At 37.7% G+C, this 14,823-nt stretch overlaps 1 protein-coding gene across 1 annotated transcript in view; it reads left to right on the top strand.

Annotated features, from left to right (window-relative positions):
* Positions 1 to 14,054, top strand: part of LOC139978464 (uncharacterized) — a 179,363-nt gene extending 165,309 nt beyond the window's left edge. Inside the window, exons 23-24 of the mRNA XM_071988719.1 lie at positions 273 to 375; positions 8,783 to 14,054. Of these exons, the coding sequence (XP_071844820.1) occupies positions 273 to 375; positions 8,783 to 8,881 (202 nt within the window). The 3' untranslated portion in view covers positions 8,882 to 14,054. The remainder of the gene's footprint in view (positions 1 to 272; positions 376 to 8,782) is intronic.
* Positions 14,055 to 14,823: the final 769 nt, after the last annotated feature.

Genomic DNA, 14,823 nt, shown 5'->3' with positions numbered 1-14,823 from the left:
CAATTTTGTTTGTTTTATATTTCCAGAAAAATTGAATACTCTTTGCAGTTGTTTACAGCACATTGCGATAGAGTAATATCTCCTATAGGCTTCTAGGAAACTGTTTTGCATCATCATGAAGTTAAATTTCTGTCTCACGTTTCACTCTTGCCTAATTATTTCCTCTTCCAGGGTCTATTTCAAACCGATCTGAAGGACCCAGATTAATTAGAAATTTATTCAAATGTTTGGCTGTTTCTGGTTTTTAATTTGTTTCCTTCTTTCTTTCCCAGTGAAACAGACATGCTGTTGCTGGAAACGGCTCAGCGACTTGGGGCTAATTCAGAGAGTTTTCAGGAAGTTGCGAGAAAATTAGAAAACAAGACACCAGCTCAGGTAAGAATAATCAAGCAAAGGAAATAGAAAGAAAGAAAAAAGACCCTTGGTAGACATAAAAGTGCATCAACCACTCTCTTGAAGCATTTTGAATTGGTCGTGATCTTCATAGTGAGTGACATCTGAAAGTTCACTACATGAAGGCAACATGTCTCAGGGAATGGGTTTTAAGGAATGGAGAATCTTATAAAGTCATAAGTTTAGTGCATAGATACATTACTGTTTTGGCAGTACTCAAAGACCATACCATTAAAGTTAGTGTTGTGGAGGGGGGGGTGGTTGGGGAGTCATAGAAAATATGTATTTAAAGAATATTGTCAGATGATAGGTGCGTGATGCCAGTATACACAAGTACTTAGCTGACAGGAATGATAGACAGTTTGGTGAAGACAAAGGCTATTTGTATACGTAGTTAATTAATTAAGTTAACTAATTAATTAAGTTAATTAATTAATTAACTAAGTGCATCATTGTCACAGTTTATCCGATCCTATACATTGTCCCTATAGTTGAAGGTAAGTATGAGTCTTGCATAAATAGTTTAACTTGATCCTGCATTCCTGATTCTACCGCACATTCACTTGACCACAATGCTCTCAAAATAGACAAAATTTAGGTGACCAGAGGTAAATTACTAGGCATAGAAGAGTATCTAACTGCTATTCGGAGTGACAACTATGGGTTTTTGAGTCAGGTAAGGACAGTGTGATTGTCACAAAGTAGAATTTTCCATCGATACATACAAGCATGGTATAAACTTTTGCCTTTAACCATCGATCTGAAACCTCCCAAAGTTGTCATACTTATTAACTGTTTTCTGCTGATATTTTTTTTTTCTTTTTTCAAATCATTGTTTATTGCTTCTACGACGCAAAGACAGCTATCAAATTACTGTCCTGGAGAGTTCTATTAGTCTAAATTTGTTTTCTTCGATCTGGTTACAATCCCAAATCTGAAGTCCAGTCATTCATCTCACTCTGCTTTAGGGGGGTATCGGTAAGACTCGGAAGAGCCTTTTCTTTTTAGTAACATACTAGGTCCATTGTGGTTTACGTTTAGTTGGAGATGAAAATTAAATAAAGATACCAACAACATAGCCTCGATCTGGATACATCCAGGGGTCCTTAAATAAAAGTCCAGATTACATATGTTTGGATAGAAATCCCAACATACAACTGTCATTTTGTTTTCATTGAATGATAGATAACATCATTGTGTCTCAAAAAAGACTTGAAAGCTTGCTGCAAATTTGCTGGTAGAAAGAGATTTTCAGAACGCGGATGACTTTAATTCGTAAGGTTTATTGTAAGGCCAAAAACTCTACGGAAATTGCTTAGAAATGAATCGATTATGGAAATATGGTAATATGATAGAAAGTGGCTGAAATTTACTCAGTGTTTTGATGAAAACACAGTGACCTTTGTTGAGTTAAGGTTTTGGAAAGTCAAAATATAACCTTTGAAAGGGTTTATCAGAATTGCGTCCACATTTTAATTGCGAAGAATTGCAGATCTATATATCTTATCAAATGCACATTCGGGAAGATTCTCACCTTCAAATTTTCTAGAGATAATTAAAAATGCCCGAGTCATTTCTTGAGGTGAAAACACTGTTACTTAAAAAGACCAGCTTAGATAGAAACTGTTTAAAAAATTATCGCCCTATTTCGAACTTGAGTTTCGTTTCAAAGGTTTTGGAAAAGACAGTTTTATCTCGCTTAATGGATTATCTTACGCAGGAGAATCTTCTCGAACCGTACCAGTCAGCTTATAAGTCTGGTCACAGTACGGAAACTGCCCTCAATGCAGTTCATAATTTTATTACATCCAAGCTTGATGAAGACTGCTTTGTCCTTTTAGTTCTTTTAGACTTATCATCAGCTTTTGATACAGTTAATCATTCCATTTTGTTAGAAAGACTGCAGTCAAAGTATCGGTTAGGTGGTACTGTTCTATCCTGGTTCAATTCTTATATTACTGAGCGTTATCAACAGGTGAAAATTGAAGATGTTCTCTCGTCTCCTCGTCCATTAGTTACTGGTGTTCCACAGGGCTCTGTACTTGGACCTGTTCTTTTTTCTTTATATCTTGCGGAGTTGAGTGATATTATACGGCACCATGGTGTTCATTTCCATCATTACGCGGATGATACTCAATTACTTCTTGCTTTCGATAAGGATGATGTGCCAAATGCTTTTCATAAAATGGAAACCTGTATAAGTGCTGTTAACACTTGGCTTACAACTAATCAGTTGAAACTAAACTGTGATAAAACAGAGTTTATTGTTTTTCGATCACGTTTCTCTGAAGTTACACCTAATTTTCCACCACTCACTGTTGGTAAAGACTCTATTAATATCTCCTCAACTGTTAGAAACCTTGGTGCATATTTTGACCAGACCATGTCACTTGAAAATCACGTTACTAATCTCTGTCGTTCTGCAAATTGGCAACTTAGGAAAATCAGTTTGATGAGGAATTACCTCGATAATAAGACTTGCGAGATGCTGGTCCATGCGTTTGTGACATCAAAGCTTGATTTTCTTAATTCACTTTTATTTGGCCTTCCTGATTCGACCATCAAGAAACTCCAAAAGATCCAAAACACCACTGCCTGTATTGTGAAAAGGAAGGGAAGAAAGTGCCGCACCACCCCACTTCTGAAGGAACTTCATTGGCTACCTATCAGCTACAGAATCCAGTATAAAATACTTCTTCTCACCTTCTGTGCTCATCATCTTGAACGGCCTGTGTACCTGTCACAACTTCTCTTGCCATATACTCCAACTCGCACACTTCGTTCCTCCAACAAACTGTTTTTAACTGTTCCAAAACCACGATTGAAGAACTATGGTTACAGAAGCTTCCAATACTCTGGGTCTTATCTCTGGAACAAGTTACCAGATCACATTCGAACATGCTATAAACTTTCTACTTTCAAAAGTCTACTTAAGACCCATTTTTTCACTTGTTCTTTTGTAAATTAATTTACTTTCTTTGTAAAGCGCTTTGAGCAGTAACTTTTGTTTACTGATTTGGCGCTATATAAGTCTCATTTATTATTATTATTATTATTATTATGAATGCATATATTGTCACTGGATCATGTGATAACGTCCCGTATTATCAGTTACTCAAAAACCATACAATCCCTTATGTACAAAAGAACCTGTGGCAAGTCAAAAGTTATCACTGGTTTCCACATGAATTAGACACAGATTTTTCATGTTTTTCTTGTCTGGTTTTTTTTGTCTGTTTTTTTTAGTCTGTTTTTTTTGGTTCTATTAGATCATATACTGCATTGGATTTTGTGGTTGTTCTTTCACAGATCTTCATTATCTACTGTAGTACATAACTTTTAAGAATACCATCACAAGCACTAGTAAGCACTAGTATTAAGCACTGAGTTTATCATGCTGGTCTTTTGAGCTTAATTTTTCAGACTCAGCAAGTGTACTGCTCAGTAGCTGTGAATATTTAGTATTTAAACTGGAAGGATATACATGTGGAGTTATTGCGAATACTGCAAGTCATTGCAAATCATGCTATCAAGCCTGTACAGCTCTAACAAATAAATGCTACATTTAAACAGGAATTATTTATCCAAGTATCGCATTGCCACAAAACAAGAGGCAAAAGGCTGCGTAAACGTCGTTCAGGTATACCACAGTTTTGTCTTCACTCGGTGGTAGTATTTTGAACGTTTAATGAGTACTACCAAAGTTAATTATTTTACTTTTATTCAAAACTTCAAAAGTCATTTTTTTGAGAACTGAAACTTGTCAAGTTGCTACAAATCATATGAGCACTGAATTATTCCTGCAAATATAAATGTTAAGAATTTTCGAAGCACAATTTTAAATATCCTTTCGCAAGATAATTAGCTCGCCAGTAAACTGCCAGCCTCTCGTTCCCAATGCTCAATGCCCTGTCTATTCTGCGCAAGTCTCTACGCTAAAGTAGATTGGATTGAAGCAATTACATGGCGAGATTGAAGTAAAGTAGAGTGTAGTTACACCCTAACGTGATCAAAAGGTCTGAATCCTTCAGCCGTTCGATCCTTTGGGTAATGAAGACGACATCGTTCATTGTTCGGGTACAAAAGTGCAAGGTTTCCCTCACACCCGCATGGAATACCAGAATTTGGTTACAAACTCTCTCTCCGTCCATCAAACTCGCCGTTCGTAACAGACAGCCACCTGTTTAATAAAGCCCCCGAATGAAGTTGTAGCCATCAACATGATGAGTGATGTTTGGACAGCAGCCCAGGGATAGCAAGGGCTTAATTTTATCTCCATCTAACTGCAAATAGAGAATACACGTAACCTCTTAAGTGTACTTTTTGTTCTCTCTTTCTGTTTTCTTGGATGATTTGTTGCGGGATTCTCCCCTTTTGCTTCCTCCCCGCTTGCCTTTTCTGTTTCTTTTCTTTCCTTATCGTTTTCTTTAGTTGAAATAACATTCCTCTATTCCTTATGTTAGTGGTCCTTAAGTGCCAAAGTTACAAGACTCAAGTGCACATAGATGATAAAAGTAATTTATCCGGAAGAGCTCAAGTAGCAGCCTTAAACGGAACGTTTAAATAGGATTGAAAATATGGTAAATGGAGGAGAGGCGGAGAGAAGATCGAAATCGTTGTACATAACGAGAGAACGAATGATCACGAGGGATTCACATCCTGGTGAATTGAGGAGGATGGGAAGGTGGAGAAAAGCATATAACATGATGAAACAAAGACACTGTGTATGTGCATTTATCAAAACTGGGTGAATCTAGGGTGATAGTTGACTTTTCACAAAGTTCAATCGGAAGAATCAAAAAAGGTTTATCTGGGGAAAAGGACAATCTTGGCTGAATAATTGAAGAGAAGAAATTCTGAAAACCTTTAATGTTACAAGATAACTCAGTAGACAGTAGAGCTTGCAGCTGGGATCAACTTGAGTTTAACATGCAGTCCTTACACATTTGTGCAATCCCCTGGTCGATCTCTTGTTGACTAAAGCGACCAGAACTCAAAAAAACTTTTGTGCAACTGATTACATGAAGTGTCTTGATATGAAATGTTGCAAGGCTGCTATAATCACCAACATCACTTGGTGGCTTTCTGGTTCTGTTTCCACATGTATGTATGCTTTGAAGTTGAACTGTACTGTTTTAGTGTCTTAGATCAAGATCAATATAGAGATTGATTAATATCGTTTTATTTCCCAGGGTGCTCTCCCTCGTGGACTGCAAAGATTGGGGCCCTGTGACCATATTCAGCCTGTCCTCGTCGACGTTATTGATTTAACCGCATCATGGCTGTAAAATTATTCAGCATATATGAATTCAGGAAAAACAAAGGATGAAAATTGTGGGAGTTTATAAGCATATGATTGACATGTGAGATGGTTAGCAACAAAAACAAGATAAAGGGCACGAAAGGTTACGAATGAACGTGGTTTGAAGCACTACTACTTTCAATATCATATAAAGTGGCAGTGGGATGCCCCGCCAAAAGAAGAGTGAGTGTTGTTGGGGCTGTATGGTTTATGTCCTGTGGGTATACTTGCATGGTGCATTGCTGGCAGTGGGATGCCCCACCAAAGAAAAGTCAGTTTTGTTGGGTTATATGGTTAATGTCCTGTGGGAATACTAGCATGGTGCATTCCTGGCAGTGGGATGCCCCACCAAAGGAAGAGTGAGTTGTTGGGGCTGTATGGTTAATGTCCTGTGGGTATACTAGCATGGTGCAGTGCTGCATGTTCTTTGGAGTGAGGCCTAATATATCCTATAAAGTCAAATCACTTGTGGCTATTTTTGTTCAGTTTTTTTACCATCATTTTCAGGGGAAGTGGGACCCCTAACTGTAAAGTTATTAACTCTTTAAGTGTATCATTACTGCAATACTTTTGTATAATTTTTGTTAGGGAATGGATCTACTTAATTGTCAAGCCCATAAAATTCATTCCTTTCACTTCAACATTTCATGTTCAGGTTTAGCTATAGTGCGATTGTTAATATGTGGAAGAAGAATAAAAAATAAACTTAGAACAACTGAGTGTGTGTAAATATTTGTGTCTTTGAGACACTGTTTTTACAAGGAGTCAATGTGGGTGTAACCTTATTAGTTCTTGTACTCACCATTTGACATTTCCGTGGGTGAAAAATAAGTACAAGAACCTATTATCATCTCTTTGATGAAGGTCAATAGTGATTTGAGACCTCGGTCAGCAGCTCAAGTTCAAAATATATCTTAATTGAACGCACTATGTTCATCTCCAGAATCGTAATTTGGATACAGATAATAGACTTGTCAAGAAAGTTGGGGGGTGGGGGGGGGGGGGGGTGGGGGGGCAAGTGGATCCAGCAGTATCTTGTTTTACTTTCCATTGTATGTCTGTATGTATAATTGAAGTCACATGGATTGTATACAGTTAAGTACAATAGGGAAGAATCTTTGTGAATTTTCAAAAAGTGTAAGGGTAGGAATTTAACATACTGTACCTGCAACTTAGATTTATGGATGAATTAATCTATAAAAGAACCAATCAATATTTTGTTTTATTTCTTTAGATTTATGATTACAGGTGTGTCAGTGAAGAAACATTGCTACTTCAACTTTATTGTTTCTTTTAAAGGTGACCCCAATAAAGTCCTAGTTTTGTAGAAATATATGAGGTGCCACTTGCCATTTTAACTCCTACTAGGAGTCCTACATCTTTACTTTCCCCCATTGCATTTATATATCTCCAATCTAATGTGGAAAGCCAATTGTTGGTGCGAGAACCACATGACTTTTAACAAGTCTGTCGTGAGCACTCCAAACCACGACATGAAATATGTTTCTCGTTTGAGAAAAGCTGTCACATCGCCTTAAATGAACTTTGCAAGTTGGTCTGGCGATAGCCTTGAATAGGTACAGCGAACCCAGAATGCAATAACTAACAAGACATCTACTGCATCGTCGGAACAATCTTTCCCCTATTCGTGGGTGTAATGAAGCAATTTATCCCCCCTCCCCCCCTCAGGGTCATGTTTATCTTAGCTGCTGAGGCAAACCTAATTATTGGGGAGTAAACTGCATGCTTGTATGTTCGTGGCGAGTTGGCTGTTAAAGTGCCGTGTGTGTTGAAGTAATTGAATTTAGACTTAGTTTTGGTAGGCCTACTGAGATGTGCTTTTATTAGCTGATTGCTCATGACCTCCCCCCACCCCCCCCCCTCGCCCCAAACTGCTCTCAACTACTCTTTGTTCAAACCTCATTTAACTAGGGAGGGGAATGTTGAAGTCTAAGATCCCACATGAAAGGATAATGATCATAAATCAATTTCTATACAATACACTTGTGATTTTAGAAAGCTTTGAGGGATTAATGATGGCCTTTCAGAGTAGTTGTAACAATAAATTACACTATTTGAATGTAAAGAATGCCAATGTAAAATGTTTGAATGTAAAGAAGTAAACTGTTGTCTTGGAAGTCTAAAAAAAAAAGTTTGCACTGACAGCTTCCCAAAATGTAGAAGATCCATTTTGATTTGACCCTATAGGTATGGGTGTACACATGTCTTCATCTCATAGTTACCTTGGGTTCATGTTTTATGACCAAAACATCAGGTCAAACCAGTAATGTGAGAAGAGCCGAGTTGATTTGATATCTTCTAGTCCGATGCTTCTCGGTTATTAAAGTATTCCCATGGTCTCACACAATCTTGGGTTTAAACTTTATGTCATTGGTTGGAGGCCTGTCTTTTCTGAGCTAGTGTTGCTTTTTGTCACGTTTTGTTTTGTTGATATTCTGTTTTCCATTTATGCAATTGAATGTTTTTGAGTGAGAGACAACTTTGGCTTTGTATCTAAAAAAACCTATGCAAGTTAGTCTGAGTGTGTGTGCATTTTTCGTTACGCTTATAAAAAAATCCAAAAGTTTTATTAGAGCAACCCTACAATTAGACTTGTGGGAGAATTCTCTCCCCCTCCCCCCCCCCCTTGGCTTCTCAACTCCAGGACCACACCCCTACCTTTATAAATTCCTGGATGCACCCCTTGTGGAATCATGCATTAACCAGAGCAGAGGTTTCAAAGTACACACTGTCTCAAGATTAACATAATTTAAATCATCAACTGTACTTAATTTCCACATTCAGACTATTCATAAAGGTTAGTGGCACAACTGAACTGAAACTGCTTTTCTGCATTCACGTTAGTGTGCTTTTATTCACCAATCACGGTCAAAGCCACACTTTGAATCTTTTTAATATCTTGACTGGGGTACGTACACCTTTAAGATGTGCAGATTGGCAGATAATATTCACCACGCACGCACCCACGCTTGTTCTAAACTGCTGTCTCGCCCATCCATATGGACGAACTCCTCAGAGTGACCTCACAAACTCACCTTTCGTCCTTTATCTCTGTTCCATCAACAGGTTGAAGCGAGATTTCACCAGCTGATGACCCTAATACGTTCGTTGAAGGCAAAAGATAAGAGAAACGAGAGGGAGGAAGAGGCCCATCAAGAAAGGTGATGCGAGCAAGAAGAAAGGCAGAAGAAGAGTCTTAAGAAAAACCTGGACGATCACCACGACGAAGATGCAGCATGATTGTGAACCAAAGGCAAAGTGCAATAAGCTGAAAGTTCATGATCGTACAGAAGTGCACAGTTGGTCAGATTATCTCGGAGATAGACGACGACGGGCATTAATTGAAAAGAAGGAACTTGTCTAATAAGCCTCAAAGCTGCATTTAATGACATGAGAAAGCACAGAATGAAACCAAAAATTAACCGAATAAACAACTGTCTGAAAATGTCTGGAATTTGTCAAGAAATCCTACTTGGACATCAATTTGATATAATTGGTTGGAAGAAGTTTCAAAAATGTCAAGTGACTTCTGCTTGCTACCCAAGATGCTGAGAATATAGAAACAGAACTCCATGACTACTAAGTATCAAGCCTTGCTTACTAAAACAAGAACTGAAGCACTATTTCAGACAGCTGCTGAAGTATGAATGACCACAAGTGCTGCTTGATAAAGGATGCTTACAACCTTGTTTGCATGTTGGGTATTTTGATTCCAAAGTTTTTTTTTATTCTTGGCAGTCCTCGAGTGTTGAGTATATGGTGACAGAAAAATCTCATTTGATGCCGATGATAACATGAAGATTGATGTTGTGAGCAATTTGGGTGAAATTTCCAGATCATGTAGCTGTCTAAGGATGCAAAGAAGGTGATGTGAAAGGGAGATAGGAATAGTTGTATTTGAAGGGAACGTGTGCTCAAAATATTTACTACTTTTTGTATTAACATCTTTGTTTAAATATACTACCCTAGGTTGCGGTTATAACACATTTTCATGCTGAGGCGAAAAGAAAACATACCGTCCGTAAGATTTCCTTCTGTTTGTCAATCACTAAAAAGTAGGATGGTTATGTAGTTCCCTTAATAGCCATCTGGGTTAGACCAGACTTACAAAAGTCATAGGCTTGTAATGCTGATATATATAGGGCAGTATCAATAGACAAGGTTGATTTTTGCAATTCAAAATGATGATTTAGTTTATCAATGTTTTTTTTTTTCTTTTTAAATCATGAAGACTTCAAGGATAATGTTCATGAGAATGTAGTCGTATCTGTCATGGAATGCAGATGTTTTTAATGTCTTCTGGCAATTAAACCTGTAGACATCCTTATTAAGTATTTACCATCAGATGGTTGAATCTGCAGCTTAATTTCACTCGCCATCCAGATTTGCTTGAACAGAAGTCGCTTCACTAATTGAAGCGACAGAAGATGGTGATAAATCTTGAGAAAGTCAGTTAGCATCTCAAGGTCTCAACAACTAATACAACAACTCACAACAAATGATACAGCTCAGACCTACCACACTTTCATAGTAGATGTATGTAGCCTAGCTGTATACTTTGTACATGTAAAGATTTATGTAGGGTGGCTACTGGGCATAGCATAATGGAGAATGCATTTGACAACTTGAGGATCATAGTGCAAGATGTTATATTATATTATATTGGCTACTTAGTCATGAACCTTGTTTTGATGTTTATGAGAAACGCTGCAGGTAATAGCTTTCTAGCTGATAGTACTTTGTTATTAATGTCCACGATGGAAGCAGCGTACAATGGTTGTACACATATGAGTTCCTTTTGCCCAAAAATTTATATAAGGAAGCTAATACAGTATATCTTCAGGTAGTCTTTTGAAAGTGTTGTATGACTCCCAATAATATCAAAGACTGATGGTTTACTTTGCTTCGAATCCCTCAAACAGAAATGCTAGACATACATGTGTTAAGGGGAGAGGTCATGACAGGGTTTTGTTGTTTGTTTGTTAGGAAGGCAAGAAGGAAAACTTCAGAGAGTTCACGACACAGAACATTGAACTAAACATCAGTGAACCTGCTGGGTAGTTTGAATTAAGTTATGAAACCCAGCCAGCTATGTTAATTTATTAGGTCTATAGATGCATTTCTATAAGTCCAGCTGTCAGTATGTAATATCTCATGACCATGTTGTATCGGCACGGAGAGCTCCCTGTTATCATTTTAATTGATAAAATTATGAAACTGCCACCCATCCGTTGCTCGGTAATTTTATCTGACAACTGCTCTCGACTCCCAAAGAAAGATGTTGGAAAATATATCGTCAAGCCATAGAGACACCAATAGGGATAAGGAGAGAAGATGGTCTTTATTGTGGTAGATTTATAGACAGAAGTTAGCAGGTAGATTACGTATAGAAAAGATATAAGGTAGTAGACAACGGTGGCAAACAAAAACAGCTGTACTGCTGTAGAAACAAAGAGAAAAGTTTGAAGGCAAATATAACTTTTGATAAATATATCTCGTTACAAAGGGTGAATCGAGCTGAATGATTTGCCGTCATGGTTTGTTTTGTTTTTGTTTTGTAGTATTAAGTTCTACATTTCGTCTGCAAGCAAAACTGTTGTCCTTGCTAGCCTATACGTAATCTCTGGTTGCTCTTGTTCCTTGCTTCTGCTTGCTTCTGGTTGCTCCCGATGAAGCCGGTGGATTTAAAATGCAGAAATTATGGAAGAGCAAGAGTACAGTAGACTGTTGATTCTGATGAACTCTTTAATTCCATGAGGAGGATTTCAGTGATGTGTACAATTTGTAGCAAGCAATAGGGCAAAAACTTCTATCATGCATGGGTGGTTGCAAGTTAGGCCCATTTCAAATATTATTCAGCTATTAGAACTTTATAGGTTTGCAAAAGACTGTAAATTTTGAAGAGAGAAATATTGGTATTAAACTAGACTTGGTAGAGAGGGAGGAGATATATGTTGGCTGTAACAGGTTACTTGATGCGTAGACAGTTGACAAGATGTGGAAAGGTCCACAAGATTGTGGTTCAGTGTGTACTTACGATAGGGAATCATGGTGGTTACTTCATTTTAAGCGTAAGATACTATCAATATGTTTGGATAACAACATAGGGGCACTAAGACTGGACAACTGTTGGAGTTTTTTCTGATATTGAATTGGATAAGAAGGTTAGTAGTCATCTGTTTGTTGTTTTCCATTCATCTCCTAGGGCACATCATCTTGAGGTATTACCAGCATTTTCTGTAACTTTGTATTTCTCCAACTCTGATATCAATTTAAAAGTTACAAATTATGTTGAAGCCATTTCCAAGATGTTGTTGATTCCATCACCTCTCGTTGAACTGTGTAAACATTCACACTGTGCAGTAGGTGGATAGAAGGTCGTCTGACGGCATTCAAATAGTGGGTGATTTTGAAGCAACCCGGAGTAACGTAAAACTTGTAAAATGGTAAACGGTACCAAAGTTAAAACAACTTTCTCGATTATTTATAAGCCATTCGTTACTTTATTGTTAGATTATAATAATTTCTGTATTTGCAATCACATATACAAAACCAAATTGGAGATTTTAAAAGACAAGCGATGTTTTGTGGTTCTATGAAGTTAATCTATACTAACTAAGGTGACCTGCTCTGCTTGATGGGTTTTATGCTTTAATAATCATTTAAAAAATGCAAAATGGTTTTCAATGATACTTGAACTCTTAATCCATCCATTCTTTAATTTTATCCCTATTTAATCCTTATCTAATCCATTCCAATCCTAATCTTCTTAATACTTTAATGTATATCCCACATTTTGTTCATACATTAGTAGCCCACATGGGCCCCAGAATATCCCATAAGGGATGGCCCCCATTCAGCCCACATTATTACCCATAAACAAGTAGCCCAGATGGTCCCCATATCTATACAACATGGGTTACCTGGGCTATCCCATGTGGGTCCCATATGAATCTTGGGTGCAAAATTAAATGGGCCCATATGGTGCATCCCATGTGGAACCCATATCTTGGCCCATATGCACCCTGTATGTTACCCATGTTGACTTGGTACCTACACTACTTGGTACATGACTCTGCTTGTTACCTACAGTACTTGGTACCTACAATACTTGTTACCTACACTTCTTCTTACCTGACACTACTTGTTACCTACACTACTTGGTACCTACACTACTTGGTACCTACACTACTTGGTACCAACACTTCTTGTAACCTACAATGACTACTTGGTACCTACACTACTTGGTACCTACACTACTTGTTACCTACACTACTTGTTACCTGACACTACCTGGGAAGATCATCCTTTACTGTTACCTCCTTCACTAGCAAATCCTTCTGCTCTGCCCCCCTCCCTCCCCCCCCCCCCAAAAGAAAGAAAACACTACCCTGCTTAAAATCAAACAGTAAGACAAAGCACCAAAAAGTACTCTCTAGCTGAAAATGGATGAACCAGTTCTATTTTAATGGTTAACAGGTTCATTTTTTCTTCATTGTTAATTTTTGGAGGATTAACCGGTTATTTGAAACCCAAAGTTGCTTAACCCCGCCCCCCTCCAATCCCTCCCCTCCTGGATTTCCATCCATCCATTGGAGCCCAGAGTTTTTTCTAGATGGCTGTACAGTTTTTAATTACAGCGGAGTTGTTTTTCCTGGTATTGTCATTTGCAGAATGAATCACACCGACATTGTAATCTTCTGATGAGTCATCTGTTGCCAATTAGAGTTGTTTACATGAACTTTCATGACTTGTTACAAAATACCAATTAAAATTGAAAAACAAGCCACAGAAAGCTTGGTCACTTAAATTAGCAAATGTTTGTGGGTTGTTGTTTTTTCTCTCTTATCTTGATCTATTTCAAATTTTAGAATCAAAAGTTGCATGAACCTGCTGGGAAAAGAATAGATTGCCACATTTTGGAGTTTCCCCTTGCTCTTGCCTTTAGCTTTTATACAGGTTAATCGGTTCTGTTTAACATTGCTGCTTCAATGATGCGAAGGTATGGTTTGGTTGAATTGAAATATTGATAGTGGTTAGCCGTTACTATGACTAGTTTTGTGCTATGTACAGTAAATGTGAATATTTAAGCAGATATACTTGTTTCCTTTTTATAAACATTTTGTACAGTATTAAAATCTGCATAATATAATTACTGAAGTAATCATTATTGACAACTGTAGATTAATAAAGTTTACAAATATGCAGAAAGAAAACAATCACTGTTTATTGTTTATTTAGCAAGAAACGTTTTACCAAGTTTTGTAACAATTTCTATATTGAAGAATGGCTTTATACAGCTGTTTTGAAATACATTTTGAAATGAAATGCTTCACAATTGGATTCCTCTTCCTTTCTCTTACCCTCTGTTCTCACCTCTCCTCTCCTCACTCCCCGCCCCTCATCTTTTCTTTGTGTTGCTTTGGCTGAAATGAATTATTCAGAGGTAATTGTATGACTTCTCCCAGAGCCATTTATATTTTAAATAACCATTCCTCCCCCCCCCCCCCCCTCCTTGGGCTCTAATAATGGTATAACCCTTCTTGTCAGTACCAGATATATAACAATTTCCGTTGACTCGCCTAACTTCTGAGCTATTCGTGAACCACAGCAATAACCCAGGTGGTTACTTACTCCAGGGCTTATCCATATGCGGGCCAAACCCTGTCCACGAAATATGTCGGCCCGCTAGAAAAGAAACAAAAATCCACCCGTTATCGAGTATATGTGGATTGAGCACCCTACCAGCCTGGCCTAGACATTGCTCGATGTAAAAATAATATGATTTCTGGTTCTCTCTGTCTCGTCATGCTGCAAACAATGTTTCAATCGTAGATGATTAACTGGTTAGAGTCCCTGATATATTCTTATGATGGATAAGTCTTCTACGTGTGATTTCAAAGAATCCATTCTCAAACTGACGGTAGAATCAAATGACACGAATTTTATCGATTCAAATGATCTATTCTCATCTAGTCAGTGCCTCTACTCGGATGCCACTTAAAACTAAATTTATAGCTGATTACTTGTATTTTATCGGACAATCATTGTCCGATAATGTCCATTTAGCGAGCAACCACCCAGCCGGTTAAGTTGGCGCGGATTGT

The sequence above is a fragment of the Apostichopus japonicus genome, chromosome 13 (genome assembly GCF_037975245.1).
Source record: "Apostichopus japonicus isolate 1M-3 chromosome 13, ASM3797524v1, whole genome shotgun sequence".
NCBI lineage: Eukaryota > Metazoa > Echinodermata > Holothuroidea > Aspidochirotida > Stichopodidae > Apostichopus > Apostichopus japonicus.
The sequence above is the reverse complement of the archived record's forward strand: the minus strand, read 5'-3'. Positions and strand labels throughout refer to the sequence as shown.